Source organism: Nematolebias whitei, chromosome 9, assembly GCF_014905685.2.
Source record: "Nematolebias whitei isolate Nwh7 chromosome 9, NemWhi1, whole genome shotgun sequence".
Lineage (NCBI taxonomy): Eukaryota > Metazoa > Chordata > Actinopteri > Cyprinodontiformes > Rivulidae > Nematolebias > Nematolebias whitei.
In genome coordinates this window covers 44,097,232-44,123,395 of record NC_056506.1, presented here as the reverse complement: position 1 = coordinate 44,123,395, position 26,164 = coordinate 44,097,232, and the positions used below count along the sequence as shown (strand labels likewise).

Here is a 26,164-nt window from a genome sequence, read left to right as displayed (position 1 = left end):
TTATTTGTTTATTTATTTCTAAGGACAACATTTTCTCCATGACAGCAGGATCAGTGGCTGCTGGACACAGCTGCCATTTTAAATTACGAAGTTCTGATCTGTGGGTTTTGGTTCCTACTTGGTAGTTCTTTGAGTTTATTTTCAGACTTCTTCCCTTCATGGTCATTGTGCTGTCTCTCTGTGTTTCGGTTCTGTTTCTGGTGTTTTACCTGTCGTAGGTTCAGTTCCCGGCTCCTGCCCCGCCCACTCTCACCTGGTCCTCGTTGTCTCTCCCCAGGTGTTTGTCATTTCTCCCTGGTTAGTGTTTCTAGATATTCTGTGTCTTTCTGATAGTTCCACACTTCTGCACTGTTTTGTTCCCCCAGCCGGACTTGATTTCACTCCTTGAGCTCCCTGTGTTTCCATTGAGGGACTTTGTAAGTAGTTTTGCTGCCTCAACAACTTTTATATTTCACCAAAGCCCATGCTCAATAATCCAGGTATAAAATCCAACAGTGTTCAGTCAGGTCATCTGGACGGTTTCTTTTTTGTGCTGAGACATTTCATCCATCATCCAGCAGACTTCTTCAATCTGAGGAACCACCAAATGAAACTGATTCTCCACCAACATCATACTCCAGAGTGGAAAAAAAAAAAGATTATTGAGCATGAACTTTGGTGATTTGAACCACTTTGACATGACTGTCTCAGAGGAGTTGACGAGGGAGAGGGCGGGCCCCAGAGGCCATCTTAGCACCAGCAAACTGTTTTTTCCACTCTGGAGTGTGCCCTTGGAGGAGAATCAGTTTTGTTTTGTTGGTTCCTCAGATTTAAGAAGTCCGTTGGATGACAGATGAAATGTCTCAGCACAAAAAGAAACCGTCCAGATGACCTGACTGAACATTGTTGGAGCTTTTATTTTTGTTAATAAATTAGTTTCCTTTTTACATTCGAGCCTTTGAGTCCTGTCTGCATCTTGGGCTCATCACCAACATGGACATCATGTCAAATATGTGGTTAAAAATGATTTTAGAATGAATGTTTGAAGCTTTATGGATTTAATCCCCTACTTGCCCGGTCGCTGCAGATTTACTGTTATTCACTGCTGCGTTCAGGTTTCATCCAAACCAACGAAGCTATGATTGTTTAAGATTTGTAACTGAGCTATAACAATACTAATAGTCTGCGGCGACACGTTTCCTCCACGCTCCCAACTTTCTCAGATATTCAAAGTTCAAGTTCAAAGTTCATTTGCCGTTTGTGCACAGACCAATAATCCAGGCACATTAGATTTCTTGTGCAGAGCTCTCTGTCATAGTCAAAAACACCGAAACAAGACTATTAAAATAAAAATAACAAAGTGGTTTCTATCTACACTGTACAGAGAGTAAACCATGTCACATGACAAGTGAAGTTAGGTAGTGCAGGGTTATTATTGCACCTGATCAGTAGTTTTGTTTTGCCATCAGTCTGATTGTGGTAGGAAAAAACTATTAAAAAAACGTTGAAATTGGCTCTCTGCATTTAACCCATCCACCACCAGGTGGTGCAGTGGGCAGCTATCGAAAGCACCCGGGGATCAATTGGGATAGGGTGTGCTGCTCAGAGACACCTACGGTGTATTGATGTGTTATCGGTGTATTAGTTCAACCATCATCAATGAAAGGACCAAATTATTGCAAAAACTAACAGATTTGAACTCACTGTGGTGTCAGATATTTCATAAATATTACATCAAGGCCTAGCGTTCTTTGATGGAGCGCGTAGCTCCCGCTGAATTTGACTGAAATCCTAAGAGAAATTGCAGGTGTAGCCATTTTGATCCAACGTTAGGTGTAATTTCACACTCGCAGTGTGCGTTTGCCTCAGCTAAAACAGACATTTTTAAACTGACCTACTCCCAAGTTTTCTTCAGTTTTGTCCGGCGGTTCATGTGATATTTTGCTAACATGACAGTTGAGCTAACGCACGCAGACAAACGGCGCAAACGATTGCTCTTTCGCCTTCAAGCGACGACAGCCGGCTCTTAACGTACAGCACGTCCACGAGAAAAGTATTGATTTTTCAGGTCTAACTCTGGAGAGAAAACAAATGAGCGCATTTTCCAAAACATCGAACAGCCCCTGTGGATCCCGAGAGAACGTGATTTCCTGTCTGAGTGATCAGCTTGTCACCGTCGAGCTGAGACGCGTTCTGCTGAGTGTTTTTGACAGATGTCAGATCATATCCCTGCCGCTCGCAGAGGCATCGTAAAGCACGCTTCTGCTGAAATGGCCGTCAGTGTGAATTTTCTCACACAAATGGACAGCTGTCTTGCTGTGAACGTCGAGTGTGAGCTATTGAACATAGCCGCAGGAAGATGACTGATTCTGGGCAGTTATTCACCGGGTCCCTCAGGCAAACCACAACAAGCTCCATCTCCGTCAGACTTGGGGGATTATTCATTCTGCTCAGAGTTTCTGACTCTGTCCCGGCAGCTTCCAGTGCCAGTAACTCTGGTCCTTCTTGTCCTTTGGGTTTGTGTTGGAGAGATGGAAGAAAAATGCTTTATTTGAGCGTTTGATCCTCGTGTTTTTTTCCTTTTGATCCTCTTTTGTTTATGCTCGGTTCATTTCATTTTTCAAGACAACTGGCTCAGCGGGGACTAAAAGAGACTTCGTTAAAAGCGACGCAACGTCAAGCTAGACCTCCTGACACATTTTGTTTGAGCAATGAGTTTTTTTTTCTGCTGTAACAAAACAAGCAAATCTCATTCTCAGAGTCCTCGGGCTCCGGGTGGTATTTGTTGCCTGTCACAGCAGCCTTATTTTTTTTAAACAGACCGCACAACAACAGCAGCTTCTTTGCCAAGTTATCCCATTAAAAACTGTCACAGGTAAACACGCCGCCCGTTTCTCACCTTACATTCTGTCTGTCATCCTCTCGGAGACGCCACCACTGTTGCCAGATCTCAACCATCTCTATGAAAACAAGCCCAACTGGCAACCCACCACATTGTATAAAACAGAGCCAGTTTTTAAACATACATTTATTATGGCATTGCACATAAACAAGAGCAAAATTATGCTAAACACTTTGAATAACATACTTTTAAGCTCTGATTAAAACAATACATTTTAAATGTAACAAATATGTAAATCATACTTTTTCTACATGTTTAAAAAGAATAAAACATCCTGACATCTGCGTGTGAGTGGAGCCCCCTAATGGTCGGCCACAGTATGAGTCTTTGAGTGTGCGCCTGTCACCTCACCAACTTGGGCCGGAGCGATAAACAGAAAACGGGGCGTGGAAGGGACAAACTAACTACTACCACCGTAGTTGCCAAGTTTGTTTATTATAAGTGACTTTGGGCTTGTTTTTTTTTATTTTTTTTTTATATAAAGTCACTTGCAAATCTTGTGAGTCGTGGGTTGCAGTTTTTTGGGGGCTTGTTTTGAACGTGAAGTTGTTCATTTGGGCTTTCCAAGTGAAACTAGTTGATTATCTCCCAGCTCTGCACAATAAAGCTAAAGACGAGTGGTAGTAGGTAGTTTGTCCCTTCCACGTCCCCGTTTTAATATTGTTTAGCATAATTTTGCTGTTGTTTATGTGTAATGCCATAATAAATGTATGTTTATACTCAGGGCTTAATTTGTAAACTGACTGATGCCGGAACAGGGTGGGGGTGGGGGGGTTCTGTGGGTCCTCAACCAGAAAATTTTGAATAACAGAGATGCCATCTCCTGCATTTTGGTGTATTTTAACGGGTTGTTATACAGCAAAATTTACCTTCATTTGTAAACACTTAATAAAATTACTATTTTGGAGAACAACAGCAGGTTGTGTGTGCAGCTCCGATTCTGTCAGGTGTCCTAAACCCCCTCCTCCCTCCGCTCACTTCACGGTTCTGAGCTGAACTCTTCTCCGCTCTTGCTCCAGTCTCGTGGCACCGTTTGAAGCACCTGAAGGCTTCAATTCTCGGTTATCGGACAATCCATCCATCCATTTTTTATTCAAGTAAATTGGACTGTCTTTTTGACATTTTGATCACTGTTGTTATTTTGACAAACAGTTTGACAAGGCAACATCTCCTCTTGTTGTATTTTTAATAAATAATCAAAATAAAAATGTGCAATGACTTTGGAATTTTAGGGGCGGAGTTGCCAGATCCGAACAAAGAGTTGCCGGAACACAACGGGTCAAAATGAGAGAGTTCCTGGATCTTGTTCCGGCAGGATCCGGCTCAAATTAAGCGATGTTTATACGGTGTAAAAATGGCCTGTTTTACACAATGTGGTGGGTTGCCAGTTGGGCTTGTTTTCATAGAGCTGGTTGTTTGTTTCTATCGTGAGATCTGGCAACACTGACTACCACTCGTCTTTAGCTTGGAGCTGGAAGATAATCAACTAGTTTCACTCTGAAAGAAAGTCAAGCCCAAATAAACAACTTCACGTTCAAAACAAGCCCAAAAAACCACAACACAAGATTTGCAAGCCACTTTAGAAAAAAAGCAAGCCCAAAGTCGCTTATAATAAGCGGACTTGGCAACACTGGTCCCCACATCTCGGCACTAGCTCTGAAATGTTAGTTATGAAGTCAGCAGATCCCACTCCTCTTTATTTATTCCAACAAGCCATTTTGCTGCAGAACATCCAGCTCCTCCACTGGGAACGTGGTGTATGTGCGTCTGTATTTGTGTGTGAGTCTGTTTGTCTGCTGCTGGAGTGGCAAATGGCTAATGAATAATGCAGGGTAATAGTGATGTGTTGACAGCTCTGACGGCTGAGAGGTGCCGAGCTGCGTATCACTGATAATGTCCCATTTCCCTTCTGTGCTCTTCCTCTGCTTTATTACAGCAAATTGCTTTATTTTTTGTACTTTCACCTCCCCTCACCCCAGTCTTTGTGAGTTTGTGTTTGAAGGAATTTGTTGGACTCAAAAACCAAACATTTTGAATAATTCAGCGGTAAGTCAGCAGCTGATTGGTTTCTAAATTGATTTAAGCTTGTTGGTGCTCAGGGTTGGGTTTTGTGTCTCCGCCTGAGATGGAGCCATCTTATTTATTCAGACAACGAGGTAATCGCTCTAAACCAAAGGACAAAATATTGCTTTCACGAAGGCAGCATCGTGAAAAAAACTGCAATGAACCATTACATCACTTCAAACTTGTTATCCGTTGTGTGTTTAATCTTCCTCCTGGTGTATTTTGTATTTCTGTAGCAGTGCAGTGGGACAGCTTATCTACAAAGATCACAGTGTTTGTCTTGTTATCCTTTAAACAGATGTCTCCGTATCACCAGGCTAATTTATAAGAGCCGTTTTAAACACCAATCAGCATTTGTAAATGCTCTTTATTCTCCTGACTGACGTTTCCAACCCCTCATCGGTAATTCTGTCTGGAAGCAGGAGGTGCACACGCTGAATCGAGCAAGATCTTAACACCAGCTGGTGATATTAAAAATCCTGACGGTGTTTAAAATTAGAGTTGCAAATGGCGTTAATACATTCAGGTGAAAACCAGCTTGTGAATGCAGCCCCATGTGATGATATTAAAACAAACATCGAAAAAGATCATTCAAAAAAGGCGAAAAGCTCACTTCTGATTTAAATTATTAACGCTGAAGTGAAGTGTTTTTAATGGTTTTGCCTTAAATTAGGCCGATAAAGACTTCTTTAACTCGACACAGTTTTGTTGGTTCATTGTCTACAAAGTCCTGCCCTCATGTAGTTCTTTCCACTGGACCGGCAGTGAGCACTTTAATGGTTAAAAACTAAAATCTTTGTGAGGGAGTCTCCAAAATGTCCCAGGACATTTGCTTTAGTCGTGAAGTCTTTAATCTGAATTTAGAACATTTTCACGACCTTTCAGTCAAAATAGTCAAGGAGTGACTGCAGAGTTCAGGCCTCCAAACCGTCTGAAGAGCACTACAGCTGTAATGTGACACCTGTACAGGTGCTCTTATCTGACAAAGCACGTCCAGGTCTAAAAGCCATGCCAACAATAACTGATAATTATTTTAAAAAACTGGTCTGTGCAGTGGTCTTGTGTGGCTGCAAGTTCAAAGCCCAGGTTGCATCAAGAAAGGCATACAGCAATAAAATAACTTTTTTTTTTTTTTTTTTTTAATGCAACTTGTAGTGGCATCCCTATAGAAGGTAGCATTCAAAAGAAAATCAGAAGCTTCTATTTCAAAAAGTGGACGTGTAAAATGTGGTCGCATAGCTGGTCACTTGGTCTCAAACACTGCAGCGAAAAGTTTTGAGCCACCAACTCTAAAACAGCTGCAACCCTGTGAGATACTATCATGATCGGTGGAGAGTTGAACTCAGGGTGCAGACAGACACGAGGCACTCAGTGGTAAAATAAAGAAAATGGATATTTTTAACACAACACAAAAACAGTCAGAAGTGACAGACAAACTTGCTTTAACTCGGAGGCACGGAGGAGCAGAACGTGGCTGTAGAAAGCACAATCTACGTATGAAACATATTTTAAAGGGACACTAACGATGGACAATGACAAACACCTGAGGAGGGACAATGAGGAGCAGGAGGAGCAAGAGTTGACGACTATAAGAGGAGAAAAACTGAAAACACAATTAAAAAAGACTCAGAGAAACTAAATACAATAATCACAAGGAAAAAAAACACCACAAATCACAAAGATCCTGACAGATACGACTTAAAGCTACAACTTTAATCTTGTTTCCATGGACAACTCCTCCCCCCCCCAAAAAAAAAAAATATATGTATATATATATATATATATATATTTTTTTTGTTTGTTTGTTTTGTTTTGTTTTTCCTACTCACCGTACACAGTAAAAAATCTAAATAAAGGATTGTTCTAAAAATACTTTATATTGGCTTTGTTGCTCCAGCCCTTGAAGGGCATGGGCTACTTTGAACAATGGTACCTTAAAGTTGATTTTTGCATCTTCTAGTCAGTGTTGCCAGACAGTCGAGGTTTTTGTAGCCCAAAAATATGTTAAAAACTGCCACATAACGCAAAACCCCGCCCAATCAATATATTGTTATATTTACTGTTTGAACATGAACGCACATCAGTACAGTCAATGTACCGGTGTGTGTGTGTGTGTGTATGTGTTCAAATCCCGGTCCGGGGGCCTTTCTGGGTGGAGTTTGCATGTTCTCTCTGTGAATGCGTGGGTTTTCTCCGGGTACTCCGGTTTCCTCCCACAGACCAGAAACATGCATGTTAGGCTGATTGGTAACTCTAAATTGTCCCTAGGTGTGAGTGAGAGAGTGAATGGTTGTCTCGTTTGTCTCTGTGTCCCTGTGATGGACTTGCGACCCGTCCAGGGTGTACCCCGCCCCTCACACAATTGCCGTACATGGGCACCGGCGACCCCCGTGACCCAAAATGGAAGAAGCGGGTAAAAGATAATGGATGGATGGATGTCCATGGATGTGATTAATCAAAATCAGTTAAATGTGATCGTTAGTGTTCTTTATTCAGAAAATCCACACGTCGCATTTCAGGATCTGGTTATTATAGACACAGATTAAATGTTCAATATGAATATTTCTATATTTATCACCACAGTAATAGTGTTACACACGTTAAACACTCAAAAGAATAGTTGTAAAGTAAGAATAGTAGAAAATGTTGGCTTAGTGCTTACTAAATATTTAAGGAGTAAACATTTTTATTAATCAAGTTAAAAGTTACAAATGTTGTCTTTGGTGTCTGTTTGTTTTCCAAATGTATTATTATGTGTGAATAACCGGCATTAACATAAAACACTTTGTAGAACGGTGCTTTATAAAGTTCAGTCCATTTCCTTGTATTAGTTGACCGACAGATCTGCCACATCCAATATGGCGGACGCTCCCACGCACCGCTGCACCAGGTCAGCCCACTCAACGAGGCTCTACTAAAACTAGCATAATTTATTGCTCCGCCTCACCAGTTCTCTGTTGTGAACGCCCTGGCAGATGACAAAACCAATCAGTGATGGAGAAAGGTCAGAGGAGCTTTGAACCAATAATGATGAATGATTGGTTGAAAATTTAATAGGTTAACTCCCAAATTATCCCCACCTGCCCAAAGCAATTTTTACCTGTAAAATCAGAATGAAAACTGCCCAGTCTGGCAACACTGCTTCTAGTAAATGTTTTGTGCCTCAGGGCTGCTGTTTTGGAACCCCGAGTTTGTCACATGGTGTAGCTGAGTTTGAGCTGTTTATAAACCTGGGGACACCTGAAGGTGATTTAATGGTTAAATCACCTTTGGATGGATACCTTTGGACCTATACATTTGTATTTTAACTACATTAGCTCTGGTAGCCAACAATAAATTATTTTCAGTTCTAAATATGTTGTAAAGTTTTGTGTTTTAATCTTTGAGGCTGATGGAGAAACTCCTTTTTATAGCTTCGGTTTATAACATTTATGCGTTTCTAGTTCTAACTTCTGAAAAACAACCTTTAATTTAGGCAAGAACCGGTACTAAAGTATTGTGTATTTTCGTACAACATGGAAGCAACAAGAAGACAAACAGTTTTTTCAACAAGAACTGGTCTGAAAAGAAACATGATGCTGTTTGTGCATCTGAAGAAACTGAAATGACCCAAAAACAAACAGAAGCTTCGCTCAGGTATTAAACCCTCATCAGCCCAAGTGTGGAGGTGCAGAGAGCAGAGCAGGAACACCTCAGCAGTCGTTACTGAGCAGCATGTGGTTGGAGGTTCTGGCAGGTTAAATCCTTCAGAATGTGTTCGTTTCTCGACATGTTTAGTCTGAACCCGTGAAACCTGCAGGATGACAATTTTTCTGCTGTGTTTGGATTCCTGCGTGCAGAAACACATGCTTACATAATCACTTGCTGCAACTCTGGAATAAATTTAAGGAGTTCTGCACAAACTAAATCATGTTTCTGTGTGTTGAGCTTCACAACAAAAATAAACATTATAAACAGATGGTGATTTGTTTTAATATTAAATAAATATATTAAAATCCTTCATTGCCTGACAAAAGTAGCTCCTTTTCAGTTTTTTTCAGTTTTGTTCCAATCTGAAATTAAAATGTTTATTTGTTTAGTCAGAAATTGCTTTATGAACATGTCTGCCAGTTTGAAGAATATTTTTTAAATTATGAAATAGTTAATAATTTTGAGCATTCCCCCTCACAGTTTGTTGTAGCTGCACAGTTTATGTTTACACTTCGGTCTCTGCTGTGAAGCTTCTCAAATGCTCAAATCTTGGTGGTCCAGTTGTGGTCGTTCAGTTTCTTGGTGAGTTTGTTGTTGTGATATCGTCATTAGTCAAATTTCCATTCAATTTCAAAATGAATTTGCCCGTGTCTGCACGTGTTTGTATGTCTTTCTGTTACCAAAGTGTCTCATGAACCAGTGGACAAACTTAACTTGCAGTAGTCATTGATTGTGCATCTACAAGTGATCAATTTTTGGATTCAACCCAATTTAAGATGGACTCCACAGCAAGCTGAACTTGGAAAACACAAAATGGCTTTAATTCAATCAGTTTTACAGACATTGAGCTAAAGTTTGATGTAGCTGAGAGTCACTCACAACACAAACTCTGAGCAGGACATCTTGGGATATTGCATAAAATGACCTCTACGCTTTCATCGTACAACATAAGATGATTTTAGTATAAAAAAAAAAATTGAAGACCAACGTGGAGTATTTCTTCAAGAAATACCAACCTTTTAATTAAAATTGTCTTTGACTGTACATGGTTTTTTTTTTACTAAAAAAGGGACTGATCTGAAAATTATTGAAGAGTTTATTGAAAATGGTGACATGGACAGAGGAGACAGAACTAGAAGTGGCAGAAATGAAGATGTTGAAGTTCTTAGGAGAGACAAGGATGGAGAAGATCAGGAATGAGGTCATCAGAGGTACAGCACAGGTTGAACAACTGGGAGATAAAGTTAGAGAGACCAGACTGAGATGGTTTGGACATGTCCAGAGGAGGGACAGTGGGTATACTGGTAGAAGGATGTTAGAAATGCAGCTGCCAGGACAAAAGACAAAGAGGAGATGTATGGATGCAGTTAGAGAGGACATGGAGGTAGTTGGAGTGAGGACAGAGTGAGGTGGAGGAGGTTGTAGAGACCCCTGAAGAGGAAATAGCTGAAAGAAGAAGAAGAATAGGGGCTAATCAGACTATTTCAATAACAAAACTCCAAACGAGCTACCTGAGCTGTTTTCTTCCACTGTAGTGAAGTTGCTGCATCTTAAGCTCCATGCTGGGGGTGGGGGGGGTGGTTCTGCGTGACCTTCAGGAGTTTGCAACCCCCCACCTGGTGAAGTCTGCTGGTCAGACTTGTAGTGAACCAGATAACCTCAAATCTACCAGATGGACAGAGACTGTTATTTTCATTGATCTGAATAAGTCTGAACCATCTGATGAACTTTCTTTCTTGAATTAATCAAGCAGAAAAGACAATTCTTTATAATCATTACTGTCTTACAAATGTTTTGATAATCAAATTGTGTTAGTTCACTCAATGCTTTACAGGTTGAAAAGAACTACTAATTTTTATTTTACATAAACAGTAAGTAATGATTTTTGTTCCTCATTCAAAGCAGAAATCACCTGAATATGCCTTTCTTGATTTTTCTGTCTGAAATGAGCAAGCTGTCGTAAGTATGTGAAAGGTTGGTCTTCGGTCAACTAAAATGTTTACCGAAGAAGAAATGTCATGTTTAAACTTTTTCAGAAGATTACTAAGAGTAGACTCCAAAAAGTCTGCTGCTTCTGCAATAATCTTTTCTGTATGTTAAACAAGTTTCATTCTCTGACCTCGACTGTTGATAAACACCTTACGTCAAAAACCACTCCTCTTTCTGGTCCTTCCACGAATCAGAAAGCTCTAAATTGAACAGGAAGTCGACCCAAATAAAATGTGGCAACTCCCCAGTTCAAGTTAGATTGAGAGTTCTGAGAGATGTTGGATTGGGAGCTGACAACAGGTCCGATAGTCTAACAGAATGAGAAGATTGAGAATGCAGTCGGTTCTGAAAGCTTCAGAGCAATGAAGAATCCAGAGGTTTTTTGGGGATTATAATTCTGTTTTGAGCTAATCAACGCACGACTTTCTGAAGGTTTGGTAGCTCTCGACGGAGACGCTGAAACGAGTCAGAAAGGAACTACATCCAACGCTGATTCATCGTCAACAGGTAGATGGTTCTATTTTGACCAAGTGTACCGTGAGAAGCTGAGATCGGACGGAGCGTGCAACTTCTGGTTAAACAGATTAAATCTCCCTCACATATTCCTCTGTAAGATAAATCTCAATTTACTCTTAAACTCACCTCTCTCTCATAAAACAGTACAGATATTTTTAGAAATGTCTGAAGCAAAGTCCTCAAATCACCGCCGAGTGATTTGAAGTTCATTTTCTGTGAAACTGTCTGTTATTATTTTCATATTTTGCCAAATTAATGTAAATGTTTGATGTTAAACTTTGATTTTGAAAATAAATGATTCCATTCATTTGATGGGTCAAAGATAAATAACGTCTCTCGTTCACATTTCTGTTAAATTCAATGCACGGCATTTACAGTCAGAAAAATGAAGAACTCGTGAATATTGTATGCATATATAATTCATATATTGTGTCATACAACAAGTGACACGTACCTCACGTGTATCACTACAGACTTTACACATCACATTTCTGCTGAACGTGGAGTCGAGGTATGAGCCTCGACGCCGTGTTCTGTGTTGAAAAATGAGCACGCCTCACCTTTGAGCATCCATAACTCAAACACTAATAGTCTGATGCTGATGAAAAGATTATGAGTTGTTGTTATTGATTTGCCCTCCGGGTGTTTGCATCATTCAGAAGCTGCCTGTTGCTTTCCGACCTTTGAACCTTACCAAACCTCTCCACACAACCGTAAATGCTCCAAACTTGTGTTTATATTGCCCACAGATACATGAATCATATTAAAACAGACATATGATGGCGTTCTTGCTGCCCATTTAAATTTTACAGTCGAGCTGAGGATCAGATGAGGAGCAAAACATAATAAAACATCTGTTTTAACAATTTCAGCTTTCAAACCAGCTGTAAAACAAGCACCCAGGAGCAGAGAGCACAAAAGATCACAGAAACAGCTTCAATTAAACCTCGATAGTAATATTTCAGTGCAAATGAATATTATGCTAACTAAGACGTGATTTGTTTGTGTGTGTTTGCAGGATTCAGTCCGGCTCCTACCTGAGCACCGGCTGGTTCACGCTCATCCTCGCCATGGACATGTGCAAAGAGATCCATATCTATGGCATGATAAATGACACCTACTGCAAGTAAGACATAAACTATTACACCACCCTCTCTCTGCGCTCGCTTGGAAAAAAAAAATCACTTTCTCTGCACCGCCGTGTAATCACAGCCTGAACTGCAGTCTGCCCCGGTACCTTTCCAATGCCTCCGTTAATGCCTGAAATCCATATTGTGTTGTTTTTGTGTGTGCTGTGAATACCATTATCTCTTTCTGCTCAGAATACCCAGCAGGATCTCGGTTGTAGTATCAGATTCTTCCCCTGCTCTAATAATCTCTTGCATGTGGGCCTTTCTCCGACTCCTGGGTGAGCGATCAGACTGCGAGGCTGTAGGAGGGATAACAAACAACGATGTTGCTGCTCCAGTCTCGCAGCGTCGCACTCTCAATGAACTCATCTCTTGTAGTTCCACCTGAACTGTGTCTATCCCTCGAATCAGACACGGTTATCTAACGCGTGCTGAAAATCCTGACTTTCATCTTCTGTGCACAGCTATGAGCGCCACTGCAGAGCGGAGGAACGATTCAGGCAGAACAAAGGATTTATATGATTTAGTGAGGCAGTTAAGGGCTGGTTTTTTTCTCTCTTGGTCTGTGGCTCATTTGCGTCCCTCCGTCCTCCATTGGACTCAAACAGGTTTTGTTGAACAAGGTTTCTGAATTTGCATAAAAAAAAATAACAGCCTAATAGTTAATATCAGTTTTAAGCAAAGATGTTGCACAATAAGTAACACTTGGAGTAGGTGCTGGGGATGATTCTGATCTAATACCACACCAAAGTTTAGCACAATATCTGTCAGATTGATTGAGTTATAGCTATTTTTGTGTTTAGTCCATTCAGTTTGGTGTGGCGGCCATGTTGAACTGAGTTCTCCAGCTGTAGATGTACACCTCAGCACTCTCAGAGTCCAGCAGATCAGATGCTTTCAAAGGTTCCACGTCAGTAATGTGAGCTCAGCGCTGATTGAGCACTTTCTGTTGCAGGTCCAAACCTCTAGAATGGTTCACCGCTGTATGTCAGGCAGACTCACTCAATTGGTGTTTTTAAATCTTGTTTAAAAACACATTTACTACATGGCCTTCAACTAACTGTGATATTACTTTAGGTTTTTATTTATTTATCAATTTGTTTCATTGTTCTTATTTTTACTTTTGTAGATTTAGACATTTTATCTTTTGTCCTGGGAATCTTTGTTGTATTGTTCAGCATTTTGGTCGGCCTTGTTTCAGTTTAGTTGATTTATAAATAAAGAGTTATGGTATGATATGCTTTGGTATAGTATGTGCTATGGTATGGTATGGTATGGTATACTGTAGTAAGATATGGTATGGTATGCTATGCTATGGTAAGGTATGCCATAGTATGGTATACTATGCTATGGTATGCTATGCTATGGTAAGGTATGCCATAGTATGGTATACTATGCTATGGTATGCTATGCTATGGTAAGGTATGCCATAGTATGGTATACTATGCTATGGTATGTTATGCTATGGTAAGGTATGCCATGGTATGGTATGGTATGGTACACCCAATCATTGCTTTCTGAAATTTTTTATTAAAATCCATCCAGCGATTCCTGACTTATTTTGCTAACAGACTCCAGGAGTTAATGACAAAGTTTTTAAAACAGACTTCCCTCGATCAGTCAGCTTTTATAGTATGTGTTGGGGATGAGTCTCAGCTACTACCACAACAAATTTAAGTTTGATATGTATGAAGTTGGCGGAGTCATAGTCAATTTGATATTCTGTAAGGTAGCTTAGTAGTGGCATCCATCTTGAATAGGACTGACTCCAGGTGTTAATCTGTGGTAGACAAACATCCAGTGGTTACTTTCTGAGTTTCATTCAGTTCAGTCCAATGGTTCATAAGATATTTAGCTAACAGTGTAGACAAACATGGGCTAAAACAATATTACGCTGCCTTCTCCTTCATCAGTGGACGATATAAAGAAGTGTACTGACCTCAGTGTCTGTGCAGGGAGGGAGCTGCAACAGGTGCTGTAGAGGCTGAAATTGAATTTATTGGTTGACGGTGGTGCACAGCCCTGTGTGACACAGAGGAGAGGCAGTGATTGGGTTGTGTATTACAGCTCTCTGGCAGACAGCCACATCGCTCTCTTACCGTGCACAAACTGGCTGCTGTAATGGCTGTTTCTCCTGTCTGTGTTCATCCTCCCAATGCAATTGTTACAGCAGTCAGTCTCTCATAAAGCTGTCACTCGCCATTAGAAGCCAGCAGCAGAGGATACAATGAAGCTCATCCACTGCTTTCTGCCTCTCACTGTTTATATTGATTCTGTTTAATGCAAACCGTAAACAGAGGCGCTGCACAGGAAATTTCAAGTCAAAGTAGTTTAGAGGGGCGCTTCGGGGTTTTGTAAGTGGGATTCTGTGTCAGTAGTAGTCCTATCTGTGTCAGAGAAGAGTCAAAGTGAAGTGCTATGTGTTGTCATCATTGTATGTTTCCATACAACCCATCACACCTGCGATACACCCAGGTGGAGCAGTATGTAATCGCCCGGGGAGCAATTAGGGATTAGGTATCCTGCTCAAGGACACTAATACAACATGTGGGCATGGCGAGAATTGAATTGTGACTTTCTGGTCCCAAGTTGGCTGCCCTACCTCTGCACCATCTTGGTCCCCCACAATCAAAGTCTGCCATTTTTTCATTCAATCTTTATTTATACAGGTTAGTCTCACTGTTTCTGCTTGTCATAATGGATGGGAAGGGAAATCGCCCGGCTCCCATCCTCTCGTAGTACAATTCATGAAAAGAGCGCTGTGGAAAAGGCCACCGCGCAAAGCATAGCACCACAGTGGTAACTGTTGTTGGTTCTAGATGTACTGTGTGACACACCTTTTGACCCTTATGTCTAGGCCTGTCACAATTACAAATTTTGCTTGGCGATTACTTATCTCAGAAATTATTGCAATAAACGATAATATTATTTGAAATTTGACAATAATTAGTAATTATTGTCACATTTAAGGATAAATGTTTTTTAATTTGTTTTGCATGTACATTAGTGCATTTTTTCATCCACCGGATGGCAATATAAGACTGAACCGAAGGATGGATAATAAGGGAGCGAGCAGCGTGTCTCTAAGAAAAATGGGAGGGAGGCCTCCTGACGTGACATGGGCTGTCTCTCTTTGGTTCTCAAAATGACGGACGCTCGGTGTAGTTTGAGCTCTTTAGAATAGCGTTTTTCACACAAAGCTTTTAATGAAAAAATCAGTAAACAAGTTCTCAGATATTTTTGCAGAGAAAAACAACTTTTTACACAAAGGCACGGGTTTCATCCGTGAATTTTGGAGCTTCAACAAGACAGAGGTTTTTTCCCCCAAGGTCGACCTGTTAGCTTAGCTTCTCAGCTTAGCTTCTCAACTTAGCTTCTCAGCTTAGCTTCTCAGCTTAGCTTCTCAGCTTAGCTGCCTTTAATGATCCAAAAACGGGATTTTGAATCATTAAAAGGATTTTAAAGAGAAAGGGAGGGGTCAGTGAAGAACCGGAGTTGAGCCTTTTGTCATCCAGTGTCTTCAGTAGAAAGAGAGACAAAGAAACGATAAAGCCGATAAATGAAAATGAGGTAGATAATTTTCATTTATCATGCGATTAACTGATTTATTGTTTATTGCAACAGGCCTATTCATGTCCCTGTATTCCCGACCTCTTCTTGTTCAGGTAGGACATCGACAGCAGCTGTGAGGCGGCGGCGAACGACGGGATGATGCAGCACCGCCCGCAGCTCTGTCCCGTGCGGTGGACGCTTGGTCTGGTTTGACCGGGTTGCAAGCGGTGGGCGCTTTCACCGGGCGTGCTCACATGTCTCCGGTCATCTACAACATGCTTGAAGTTCATCATTCTTGCTAGATAACCAGAAGATGAACAAGATGATCAAAACCAACAAAATGATCTCCATTTGAATAAGAAAACTAGCAGTCCAACATGTTTTAATCAGGTCATCTGAACAGTTTCTTTTTTTTGTGCTGAAACGTTTCGCCTTCGATCCAGAAGGCTTCATCAGTCAAGGAAACACACAACAAAACTGATTCTTCCCCAAACAGCTTACTCCAAAGTGGAACAAACCAGTTCTGCTTGTGATAAGATGGTCTCTTTGGTACGCCCCTCCTCCATTGCCGGCTCTCTTCTTTGTTGACAGTCGTGTCAAACTGGTTGAAAACTAGCAGTCCTTAAAGGAATGCATATTGTCCACAGCATTTCATGCCCAAGTTAAAACAAACAACTTGTGCCATTTTTTAGTGCTCAGATGATTCACAGCTGCAGCACCAGTCGTCAGCTCAGATCCTGTATAAAAAGAGGTATTTTGTCTGTTAGTTGTAAAAGTCATATGAATTTGTGACAGCTGTGGAATTTCAGAATAAACAAATACCCAGAATTTAACCGTACTCTACTTAAATTACATCAATTTACTCACCCTGTTCTGGTTGGATGTGTCTCATACTTTTTAACTCACGAGGCCAGTTTTAGAAAATAACAGATTCTTTCTGAACTTGTTGAAATGTGTGATGCATCCACTGACAGATGGGACTCGAGAACATCATCTCTTCACCATCTGTCCCAGATCTGCCATAAGTGCAACGTTTGCAACCACATAGGCCCAGCGGGGGTTCCTCTCAGCCATGTGTTCAGCTTTGATGCTTTTTGATAACTTGTTAACTGCGTTGTGGTTCATTCAAGTACTTTTATTATAAGCACTTATAGTTTTCCCGACACTTTCCTACAACAACCTCCCAGATGGATCTATGGGGAGCATCATGTCTCCAAACCCTGAAGAGCTCTGATGTGACCAGCTGTTAGCTGGACCTGAGGAGACTTTCTTCTTGATTATCGTCCGCCTCCATGAAGGACAGTCTGCATCTGTGTATGTGTTTGATGAATGTCTGATGAAACTTTTAGAAAAATGATAGCAAAATATCTCATAAACCCCTGGAAAGACTTAAATGAAGCTCTGAGAAACTACCGTCATCATTGGGTGAACGTCTACAACTTATTTTCATTTTGAGGTCTTCCCAATTCAAGATGGCTGCTGCTTCTAGTCATACTTAACCAACACAGAAATGGGTATAATGTAGTCAGGTCTACAGACGTTGAGCTGACGTTTGATGTGGTAGTAGCTGACCATCATCCTCAACATCAACTTCAAGTGCTAGCACAGGGGTGTCCAGCTCCGTTACAAAAGGGGGCCAAAATGAAAGACTCGGACCAAGTCATGGACCAGTTTCAGTCGTCACATCGAGTCAAGTCAGGTGCCTGACATCTTTTCTTGGTTGCAGGTTCCTCGACAAGAGTTTGATCGGCCTCGTTTGACGTTCCCTGTTGCTCTTTACACGTCAAAATTAAAGAAGACAGAAAAATCCAACCTTTTTTCTGATAAATCTGCATTAAAATAATATTTATTTAAACAAAATAAGAAGCAATAAAAATATTTTACATTTAAAATATCATGGGGGCCGGTGCCATGGTGGCGCAGTTGGCAGAGTTGTTGCCTCTCAGCGAGAAGGTCGCTGGTTCAAATCTTGGCCTGGGACCTTTCTGGGTGTAGTTTGCATGTTCTCTCCGTGCTGCGTGGGTTTTCTCCTGGTACTCCAGTTTCCTCCCACAGACCAAAAACATGCATGTTAGTCTGATTGGTAACTCTAAATGGTCTCTAGGTGTGAGTGAGAGAGTGAATGGTTGTTTGTCTCTGTGTGTCCCTGTGATGGACTGGAGACCTGTCCAGGGTGTCCCCCGCCTCGCACACAGTCACTGCTGGATATGGGCACCAGTGACTCCTGTGACCAGAAAAGGAAGAAGCGGGTAAAGATAATGGATGGATGGAAGGATGGATGGATCCTGTGGGGCCAGATAAGATGTTAACAAGGACCAGATTTGGTCTGCGAGCCTTGAGTTTGACGTGCACATGAGATTTTGTAAAACGCATCAGGTCGTGCAGAAGGTCCTGGGTTCAATCCCCGGTCATTGCACCTCTTGTAGCATCCCTGAGCAGGACACCTTATCCCCAGTTGCTCCCCAGGTGCTTTTCATAGCTGCCCACTGCTCCACCTGGTGGTGGATGGATTAAAAGCAGAGAGCCAATTTCACCATTGTATGGGAGCATACAATGATGACAACACATAACATATTATTATTATTATTATTATTATTATGTCATTTATAAGATTACAGTAGTCCCTCGCTACTTTGTGGTTCGTTTATCGCGGACTCGCTCTATCGCGGTTTTTCAAAATAAGATTGGACATGACACACAATTGGCTGATTGATGGATGAGCCGCACGATTGGCATGGAATTTTTATTTAAATGAAATTATTCAGCACCTGCTGCACATTTGTGCAGCCCAGAGGTGCAGAAAAAAGCAGAGAGGAAAAGTGGGCGTGGCTGAAAGCAGCAGAGGCGGAGAGAGGGAAGTCATGACATGCTGCTCTGTTTTAGAGCGTTTAGAGTTTAGAAACATTGTTTAGAATATTACAAGAGTGTGGGAAGGGTCTGCCTTCAGGGTGTGGATCCCCCGCCATAAATGAGGGACCACTGTGCACCAATGCAGCTTTAACTCTGTCTCTTCTCAGCATCAGATAGTTTTAGTTTTACTTCCTTCCTGTGAGGCGTTCTTTCCTAAATATGTCCGATCATATGTGACCAGTCTTTCTGCTCCTTCAGTAAATATTTCTCACACGTCTGTAGACAAACGTTCAGGATTATAATCTGGAGCGTTTTGGTTTAATAACCTCTCTGTTTCCCTCCGTCCTCCAGGTCAGACGGCTACAGAAAGGTTCCTTATCATTACTACGAGGCAGGAGGTCGGGACGAGTGCGCCGAGTACCTTCTTCACGAGAGCGCCCCCTACGGCGGACACCGCTTCATCACAGAGAAGTCCGTTTTCGCCAAGTGGGCCAAAGCTCACGCCATCAAGTTCTTCAACCCGCCGTGGCAGCTGTCGTGACCCCGGCAGAACCTGAAGCCCGAGCGTCTGGTTTGGCACAGATTTCATTTGTTTTGGTCGCAGGTTTAATCTCCAGACTCTGATAAATGTCCAACCTGGACAGAGTTTTCACACCTTCTGCTCCTTTTTGGAGTTCACCTCCTGGTGAAGCTCTCCCAGCTCTGCACTGACTGAAACATCCACGGCTGCTCTGTGAGTCCAGCAAAGGATGTCCTGAACTCGTTTTTTTCTAAAAAGGGAGCAGATAAAGCGTCATCAGCTTGAATTTATTATTATTTTTTCCAGTTTGGAGCTGAAGAAGAGCTCCAACTGAATCGAGCGGTGTCGGATCGTACATCTCATCAGCTCGTCTGTTGTTTCCTCTGCTGTCAGGTTGTAATTAATCTTTAACTGGCTTCATTTAGCCTCCGTCTGCGGCCGAGGGACAGCTGAAGGCGGACGCTCCGTCACTTTCAATTTACTCCTTTTAAAAACTCTTCAGCAACCAAGGTCGTTTGAAACCTGCCATTTAAAAGAAAATGCAGTTTGCAGGCAAACTTCAGGTGCATCTTCTTTGTTGTTATACATTTAAAAGATGTCGGCTCTTTTTCTCTTCTAATCCTTTCTAAATGAATTGTGTGGATTCGGCTCATCGTCTGGCTGTTTTTTTGTTTTATTTCTGCATATTTTTTTCCTGCAGAAGCGACACTTTTTGCAGCGGTGCGAGCATCGCAGCACAGAGAGCAAGGTGCAATTAGAAACTCCGTCTTTGTGGGCGGAGGTGAAGTCGTTTGTGACCCCACGGAGGGAGAAGTTCGTGCGTGCAGTGAAGCCCCGTGAAGTTAATTGTGTTCCATTATCTTTTTGTGCCTGCCATATTCTTTGCAGTTCACCGTGAAGACAAAAGCAGACGCGTTCGCTCGTTTTCCTCCTGATTCTCATCCAGCTTTGTGCCTCTTTGTGCGTAAACTTTCCCATTTGCCTCTGAATGCATCGTGCACATCCTCTTTTGTACTTAAACACATCTCGTAGCAGTGAAGAATAATCAGAGGTGTCGGTACCTCGAACCCTGATCAGGCCTCTGAGCAGCAAACAGACAGTAAATATTAGTTAATTATGGAAACTGAGTAAAAAAAAACTAAACAAATAAAAAGAATTTGATTTTCTCCTCACGTACATTTGTAGCTTTCTCTCGAGTTTTTCTTTTAAGAAAAGATACAGTTTTTACAACACTAAGCAAATGTTTAACAATTTTAGTTTCAGTGTATTTTAAATGTTCTGGTAATGATATTCACTGCTTGCCTCTGAAAGGAAAAAGCGGGTCTGTTAGCAAAATATCTCATGGCGCTCTGGGCGGATTTTAATGAAACGTTCAAAAAGTAATTGTCTGATCTGTGTCTACAGCTGATTAACGCTTGGAGTCTGCTCGATTCAAGATGGCCACCACAGCTAATATTAGCCAGAACAAATAGGTACCAGACACCCTTGTTTCTAATATATTTTTTAATCCAAACGCAGCTGAAGGCGTTGCAGGAAGCTGCCATGGTTGGTTTCTGGTTCATTTCTTTGTGTCCGGTGCTCATTTTTAAAACCAGTTTGTTCGTCGACACTGGTCTCTGTGCTCCAACCTGCCGCTCATCGTCAGCCCCCCTGCTGACAGCAGCAGCAGACAAATGTAAAAAACACCTGTTTTAAATTCTTTCTGAAGCAGCGCGGCCGGTGGAAGGCGGCGGCGACGCGGTCAGCGGTTCGATCTCCTCTGGGACAACTCGTGCTCTGGAGACGTCAGACTCTGTTAACAGTCAGGGTGAGGACAGGTGGGGACTTTTTCTTGTTCCTGCACCTCCTTCATGTAAACGTTCTCCTCTCAGCCTGGCATCGTTCAGCTCCTCTGGCAGCTCGGACCTCTGCAGCAGTGGATCCACCTCGCACCGTAAAACAAAGTTCAGCTGTGAGGCTCGTTTTACCGTCCCGGGACTTTAACGTGCATTTTTATCTAGAACTGTAAGTTACAGGCACAGAGGGACTGTTGGCACATTTCAGTTTAATAACTGTTGTCGGTGCATTGGGTTGTGCACTTGTTTGTTTTCTGATCAACAAACGTCCCTCAAACATTTTTTCATGAAGAATGATCGGCTCATGGATCATCTGTGGCTTCCAGTCGAACTCCGTTTCACATCGTTAAAATTTCAAACGTGTAATTTTAGGATATTTTAAAGTTTTAAAGAACTTTTAGTTGTTTAAGAACCATCTAAAATATCTTAAAAAGCAAAAGCCTGGAGTTCGGGGACTCCTGTGACATCTTTATCCAACAGTTGGGACGTCAAACATTTGTAGTTGTTGTTTAGTAGAACGCTCTGTGTTCACGGTGCAAATTAGAGATTTGTGTAAGAAGAACCTTTTTTTTTTTTAATGGTCGGACCTGTTGAATGAAAACGGATCTGACACCAGACTGAGGAGATCCGTTTGTTTAAAGAGTTACAGCGGTTCAGAACAAAGAGGTTCTGAACGGTCATGTTGACCCGGATCACAAACAAACTGCCTGATTCTGAAAAATAAAACGTATCGTTGGAGGCGTGCATGTCTCCTCTGAACCAAAGTTTTAAACAAAGATGTCACGTGACCTGTCGACCTTCAGAGAAGGTGTTTGGGATCAGTCTCAACTACTACCACACCAAACACTACCTTAGACCTGGGGTGCCCAATACGTAGATCACGATCTACCAGTCGGTCACAAAAGCTTTATTGGTAGAGTCATGGCATTAAAAAACAGACGTCAGCCTACATCCATCCTCAATATGTCACTTGATTGACAGTTCTCATTCTCTCAAACCAGGTCTCAGAGTGGAATTTTTGGGTGGGAACCCACTCCCCCAAGGTGTGAAATTCTCCGTGTGTGAAGTCGCACATGCACACTACAGGCAGCTGCAGTCCAAAGTGTTTCTGGACTAACAACAGTTATAATAAATGGCAGAGTGTTTTTGTGCTGCTCACCCTTTTTCAGCATATTGGAACAAAACTCATGAAATCCAGGCGCCAAAGAGACGGTGGTGTTTCACCAGTGTGGACGCAACCGATCGTTCAGACGCTGCATGTGCAATGAATGCAGCTCAGGGTTGCCAGATAAATTTAAAATGTCTTATTTACCCCTCCTTTTCTGTGCACGTTCAACAAACACAGCACACATCTCATCTTAGAATATCTTTACTCAGCACAAATGACAGTTTAGGTCAAAATACTATCATTTGAAAGCAACTACTCTAGTTCATAATTTCTTATCTGGCAACCCGACTGACATGGAAACTACAGCGTTTTTCATGTAAACCTGCTCATTTTTTGTTTTTTACCCCAATAAACATTGAAAAAACACTAATGTTTCCAGAGGTTGTTCTCGTATAAACGAGGCCTCGTCGTAGGTCGATCACTCGGGCTTGGTCAGGAGCTCGCATGCTGAAAAAGTCTGGGCACCCCTGCCTTAAACTAACAGAGTGATAGGTGTTAGCTGTGACGGCCATCTTGATTTGGTTGACTCCAGAAGTTCATTAGTTGTAGACGTTCGGCGGTTCATGAACCGGCAGTGTACCAGACACACCGTTACATTTCAGACACCAGTATTAGTAACTGTGACGTGCTTCAGGACTCTTCTCAAACAGTTCACTGCTAAAATGCACAAACTAATATTTTTAAAAGATTTCAGTCAGTCGTCCTGTTTTGGGTCAAAATGCAACTCAACCTTCACTCTTCATGCTCTGGATCTATAAACTTGAGGTGCAGAACCATATTTTTGTTGTACTTTAATGAAAAATCAGTATTTTTACCCATTTTTCTGTCCATATTTGCCTCTTGTGTTTTAATTCACAGCTTGAACCTTTTCATTAAAACAATCTCGTGTTAGTTTTAAGAAGGGGCGATTCACTTTCAAGCTGTTCATCAAAAACCTGAAAACGAGGGTTTTTTTAATTTATTTTTTGTTTGCACCTCTCTGTCTAAATGCAAATTAGGAAAGAGAAACAAACTAAAGCAAACTGAAGGTTACTTTTAATAAGAGACCTAATTAAAGTGCAGCGTGGCAGCAGAAAGACACAAAAGTCATTATTTCTGAAACGGCTCATCATCTTCCTGTTTGATCAGTGAAGGTGATTTAGTTGAATTTCTAATTCAGTTTTCTGTGTTTAATGTTTCCTTTCTTCCCTGACTTGTTGCCATTTCCTCAAAGTGCTTTATTTTATATAAAAAATGTATTTTTCTTTTTTTTTTTTTGCTTTGTAAACCACTTCCCTTCACATTTGGAGGTCAAGTGTCCTTGTAAAAGTGTATTTTTGTTGTTGAAGCTGCACAGAATGTAACATTTCAGCACGTCGTTTTCTAACTCACTGCTTATGTCAAAGGGAATAACGTCCAGACGCTGCATGGATCACTGCAGGTTACGTTTAGTGATTATCTGTTAGTCTGCTGGTTGTTGGTGGATAAAACTAGATGTAATGTGATTTTATTTTACTGATGTGAGCTCTGTCCGTCTTATTCTCTGTGGGGATTAAAGAAATCCTTCAAACTCTTCCGTCTGATCAGAGTTTTTAAAGAAAAGGAGCCGTCGTCTCACATCAGGTGTCTCTTTAAATCGTCAGGAGAGGAGCGGAGGTGTTCTGGGTCCAAACATTTCTGTTCGAGCTCGGCTGTAATCTGCAGAACTGAGCTCCAGTTTAATCGTTCATGCACACGTTTGTACTTTTTCTGACACAGCGTGAATAAAATATCAAGACTGATAATTAAAGTAAAAAATTTTTTTTTTTTTAAAGTGGTGTAATTTCCTGCTGGATAGGAACACCAGTTATTTAGTCCTTAATTAATTTATTCATTTAAATCAACAGTAATGAATTCTCCAAAGTTCAGTCAGGTCCTCTGGACGGCTTCTTTTTGTTGAAACGTTTCGTCCAAAATAATTCATCAGTTCGAGGAGCCACAACAAACTCAGTTTAATAAATAGCACCTTCACATAGTGGGTCAACCAGCAGTGTTGCCAGATCTCGCGATAGAAACAAGCACCCAGCTCTATGAAAATAAGCCCAACTGGCAACCCACCACATTGTGTTAAACAGAAGCCGTTTTTAAACAGCATTTATTATGATATGATGAGGGAGCAGATATGATAAGAAATTTTCTTCTTCTGCTTCCTTTCATTTTATATTCGTTTTTCTTTAATTTTTTGAAATTGTATTTGTGTTTTTATTGGAAATTAAATGAAATGAATAAATAAATAAATAAATATTACACATAAACAACAGCAACATTATGCTAAACACTTTGAATAACATACTTTTAAGCTCTGATTTAAAAAAATAAATTTTGCATATGGGGCAGCACGGTGGCGCAACTGGTAGAGCTGCTGCCTCTTAGCGAGCAGGTCCCTGGTTCAAACCCCAGTCCAGGGGCCTTCTGGGTGGAGTTTGCATGTTTTCTCCGTGCATGCGTGGGTTTTCTCCGGGTACTCCGGTTTCCTCCCACAGACCAAAAACATGCATGTTAGGCTGATTGGTAACTAAATTGTCCCTAGGTGTGAGTGAGAGAGTGAATGGTTGTTTGTCTCGTTTGTCTCTATGTGTCCCTGTGATGGACTTGCGACCCATCCAGGGTGTACCCCGCCCCTTGCACAGGGATTGCTGGACATGGGCACCAGCGACCCCCGTGACCCAAAATGGAATAAGCGGGTAAAGAAAATGGATGGATGGATGGATGGATGGATTTTGCATATGTAACAAATATGTAAATCATATTTTTTCTACATATTAAAAAAAATACATCCTGACATCTGCGTGTGAGTGGAGCCCCCTAGTGGTCGGCCACAGTCTGAGTGTTTGGCGTGTGCGCCTGTTGCTTCGCCAACTTGGACGGCGTCATTCCCCGATCCGTTATGGAAGCACGATCCGTAGTGTACTTCCGGGTCGCATGGATCACCGTTGTTTATGAATAAAAACTGTCTTAATTTACTTAGAAAAGTACGTGCTCTATCTCCGCTGATCTTCATGTAGCTAATTTACGCCATTACCAATCATTGGTTAAGATGATATGTGATGCATTACACCTGACCCCCATCTTCGGCTGAATGAGAAAAACCCTGCAAGATGCAGAATTAATTATTTCAGTGGGGAAGCTGCATATCATTTTAACCATGACGTAAATGTGATTTTAACGGAAATACGAGTGGCGTAAATTAGCAACATGAAAATTGGTGGAGATAGAGCACATACTTTTCTAAGTAAATTAAGACGGTTCTTATTCATAAACAGAATTATACCAGTACATTTTCCTTAATCTAGCATATTCAATAGCGATCTGTGGGACCTAGAAGTATTCATTTTAGCGCATGCGCTACTGAGCTACACTACAGATCGGCTTCCGTAACAGATCGGGGAATGACGGGCGGGAGCAATAAACAGGAAACGGGGGCGTGGAAGAGACAAACTACCTACAACCACTCGTCTTTAGCTTTATTGTGCGGAGCTGGGAGATAATCAACTAGTTTCACTCAGAAAGAACGTCACGCCCAAATTAGCAACTTCACGTTCAAAAACAAGCCCAAAAAACTTCAACCAAGATTTACAAGCGACTTTAGAGAAAAACAAGCCCAAAGTCACTTATAATAAGCGGACTTGGAACTTTGTTGGATTGTTCTACCTGGATGATTATTGAGCATGAACTCTGATAAGTAATGAATTCTATTTCTTGTATCCTAAATATTGAATTTTTTGCATCACGTTCTGGCACAAAATGTGTCTTCACCAAGAGCTCTGCCCTCGGGTCAAAATGAGTCTACGCTGAGGCCTCGTGGGTCATTTTGACGCAGGTAGTTTAAGTCCTTCTAAATTATTTTTTTTTGCAACATGCAGCAAAACGTTTTTCGTTTGGGCTGAGTCCAAACGAGCACCATGGGTTTGCCTTCCTGTGAGCCCACCACCTGCAGGACGGCAATGAGTT

General features: G+C 41.5%; 1 protein-coding gene across 1 annotated transcript in view; it reads left to right on the top strand.

Annotated features, from left to right (window-relative positions):
* The window catches only part of st6galnac3 (ST6 (alpha-N-acetyl-neuraminyl-2,3-beta-galactosyl-1,3)-N-acetylgalactosaminide alpha-2,6-sialyltransferase 3), a 102,891-nt gene extending 83,621 nt beyond the window's left edge, over positions 1–19,270 (top strand). Inside the window, exons 4-5 of the mRNA XM_037681885.1 lie at positions 12,159–12,266; positions 19,024–19,270. Of these exons, the coding sequence (XP_037537813.1) occupies positions 12,159–12,266; positions 19,024–19,213 (298 nt within the window). The 3' untranslated portion in view covers positions 19,214–19,270. The remainder of the gene's footprint in view (positions 1–12,158; positions 12,267–19,023) is intronic.
* Positions 19,271–26,164: the final 6,894 nt, after the last annotated feature.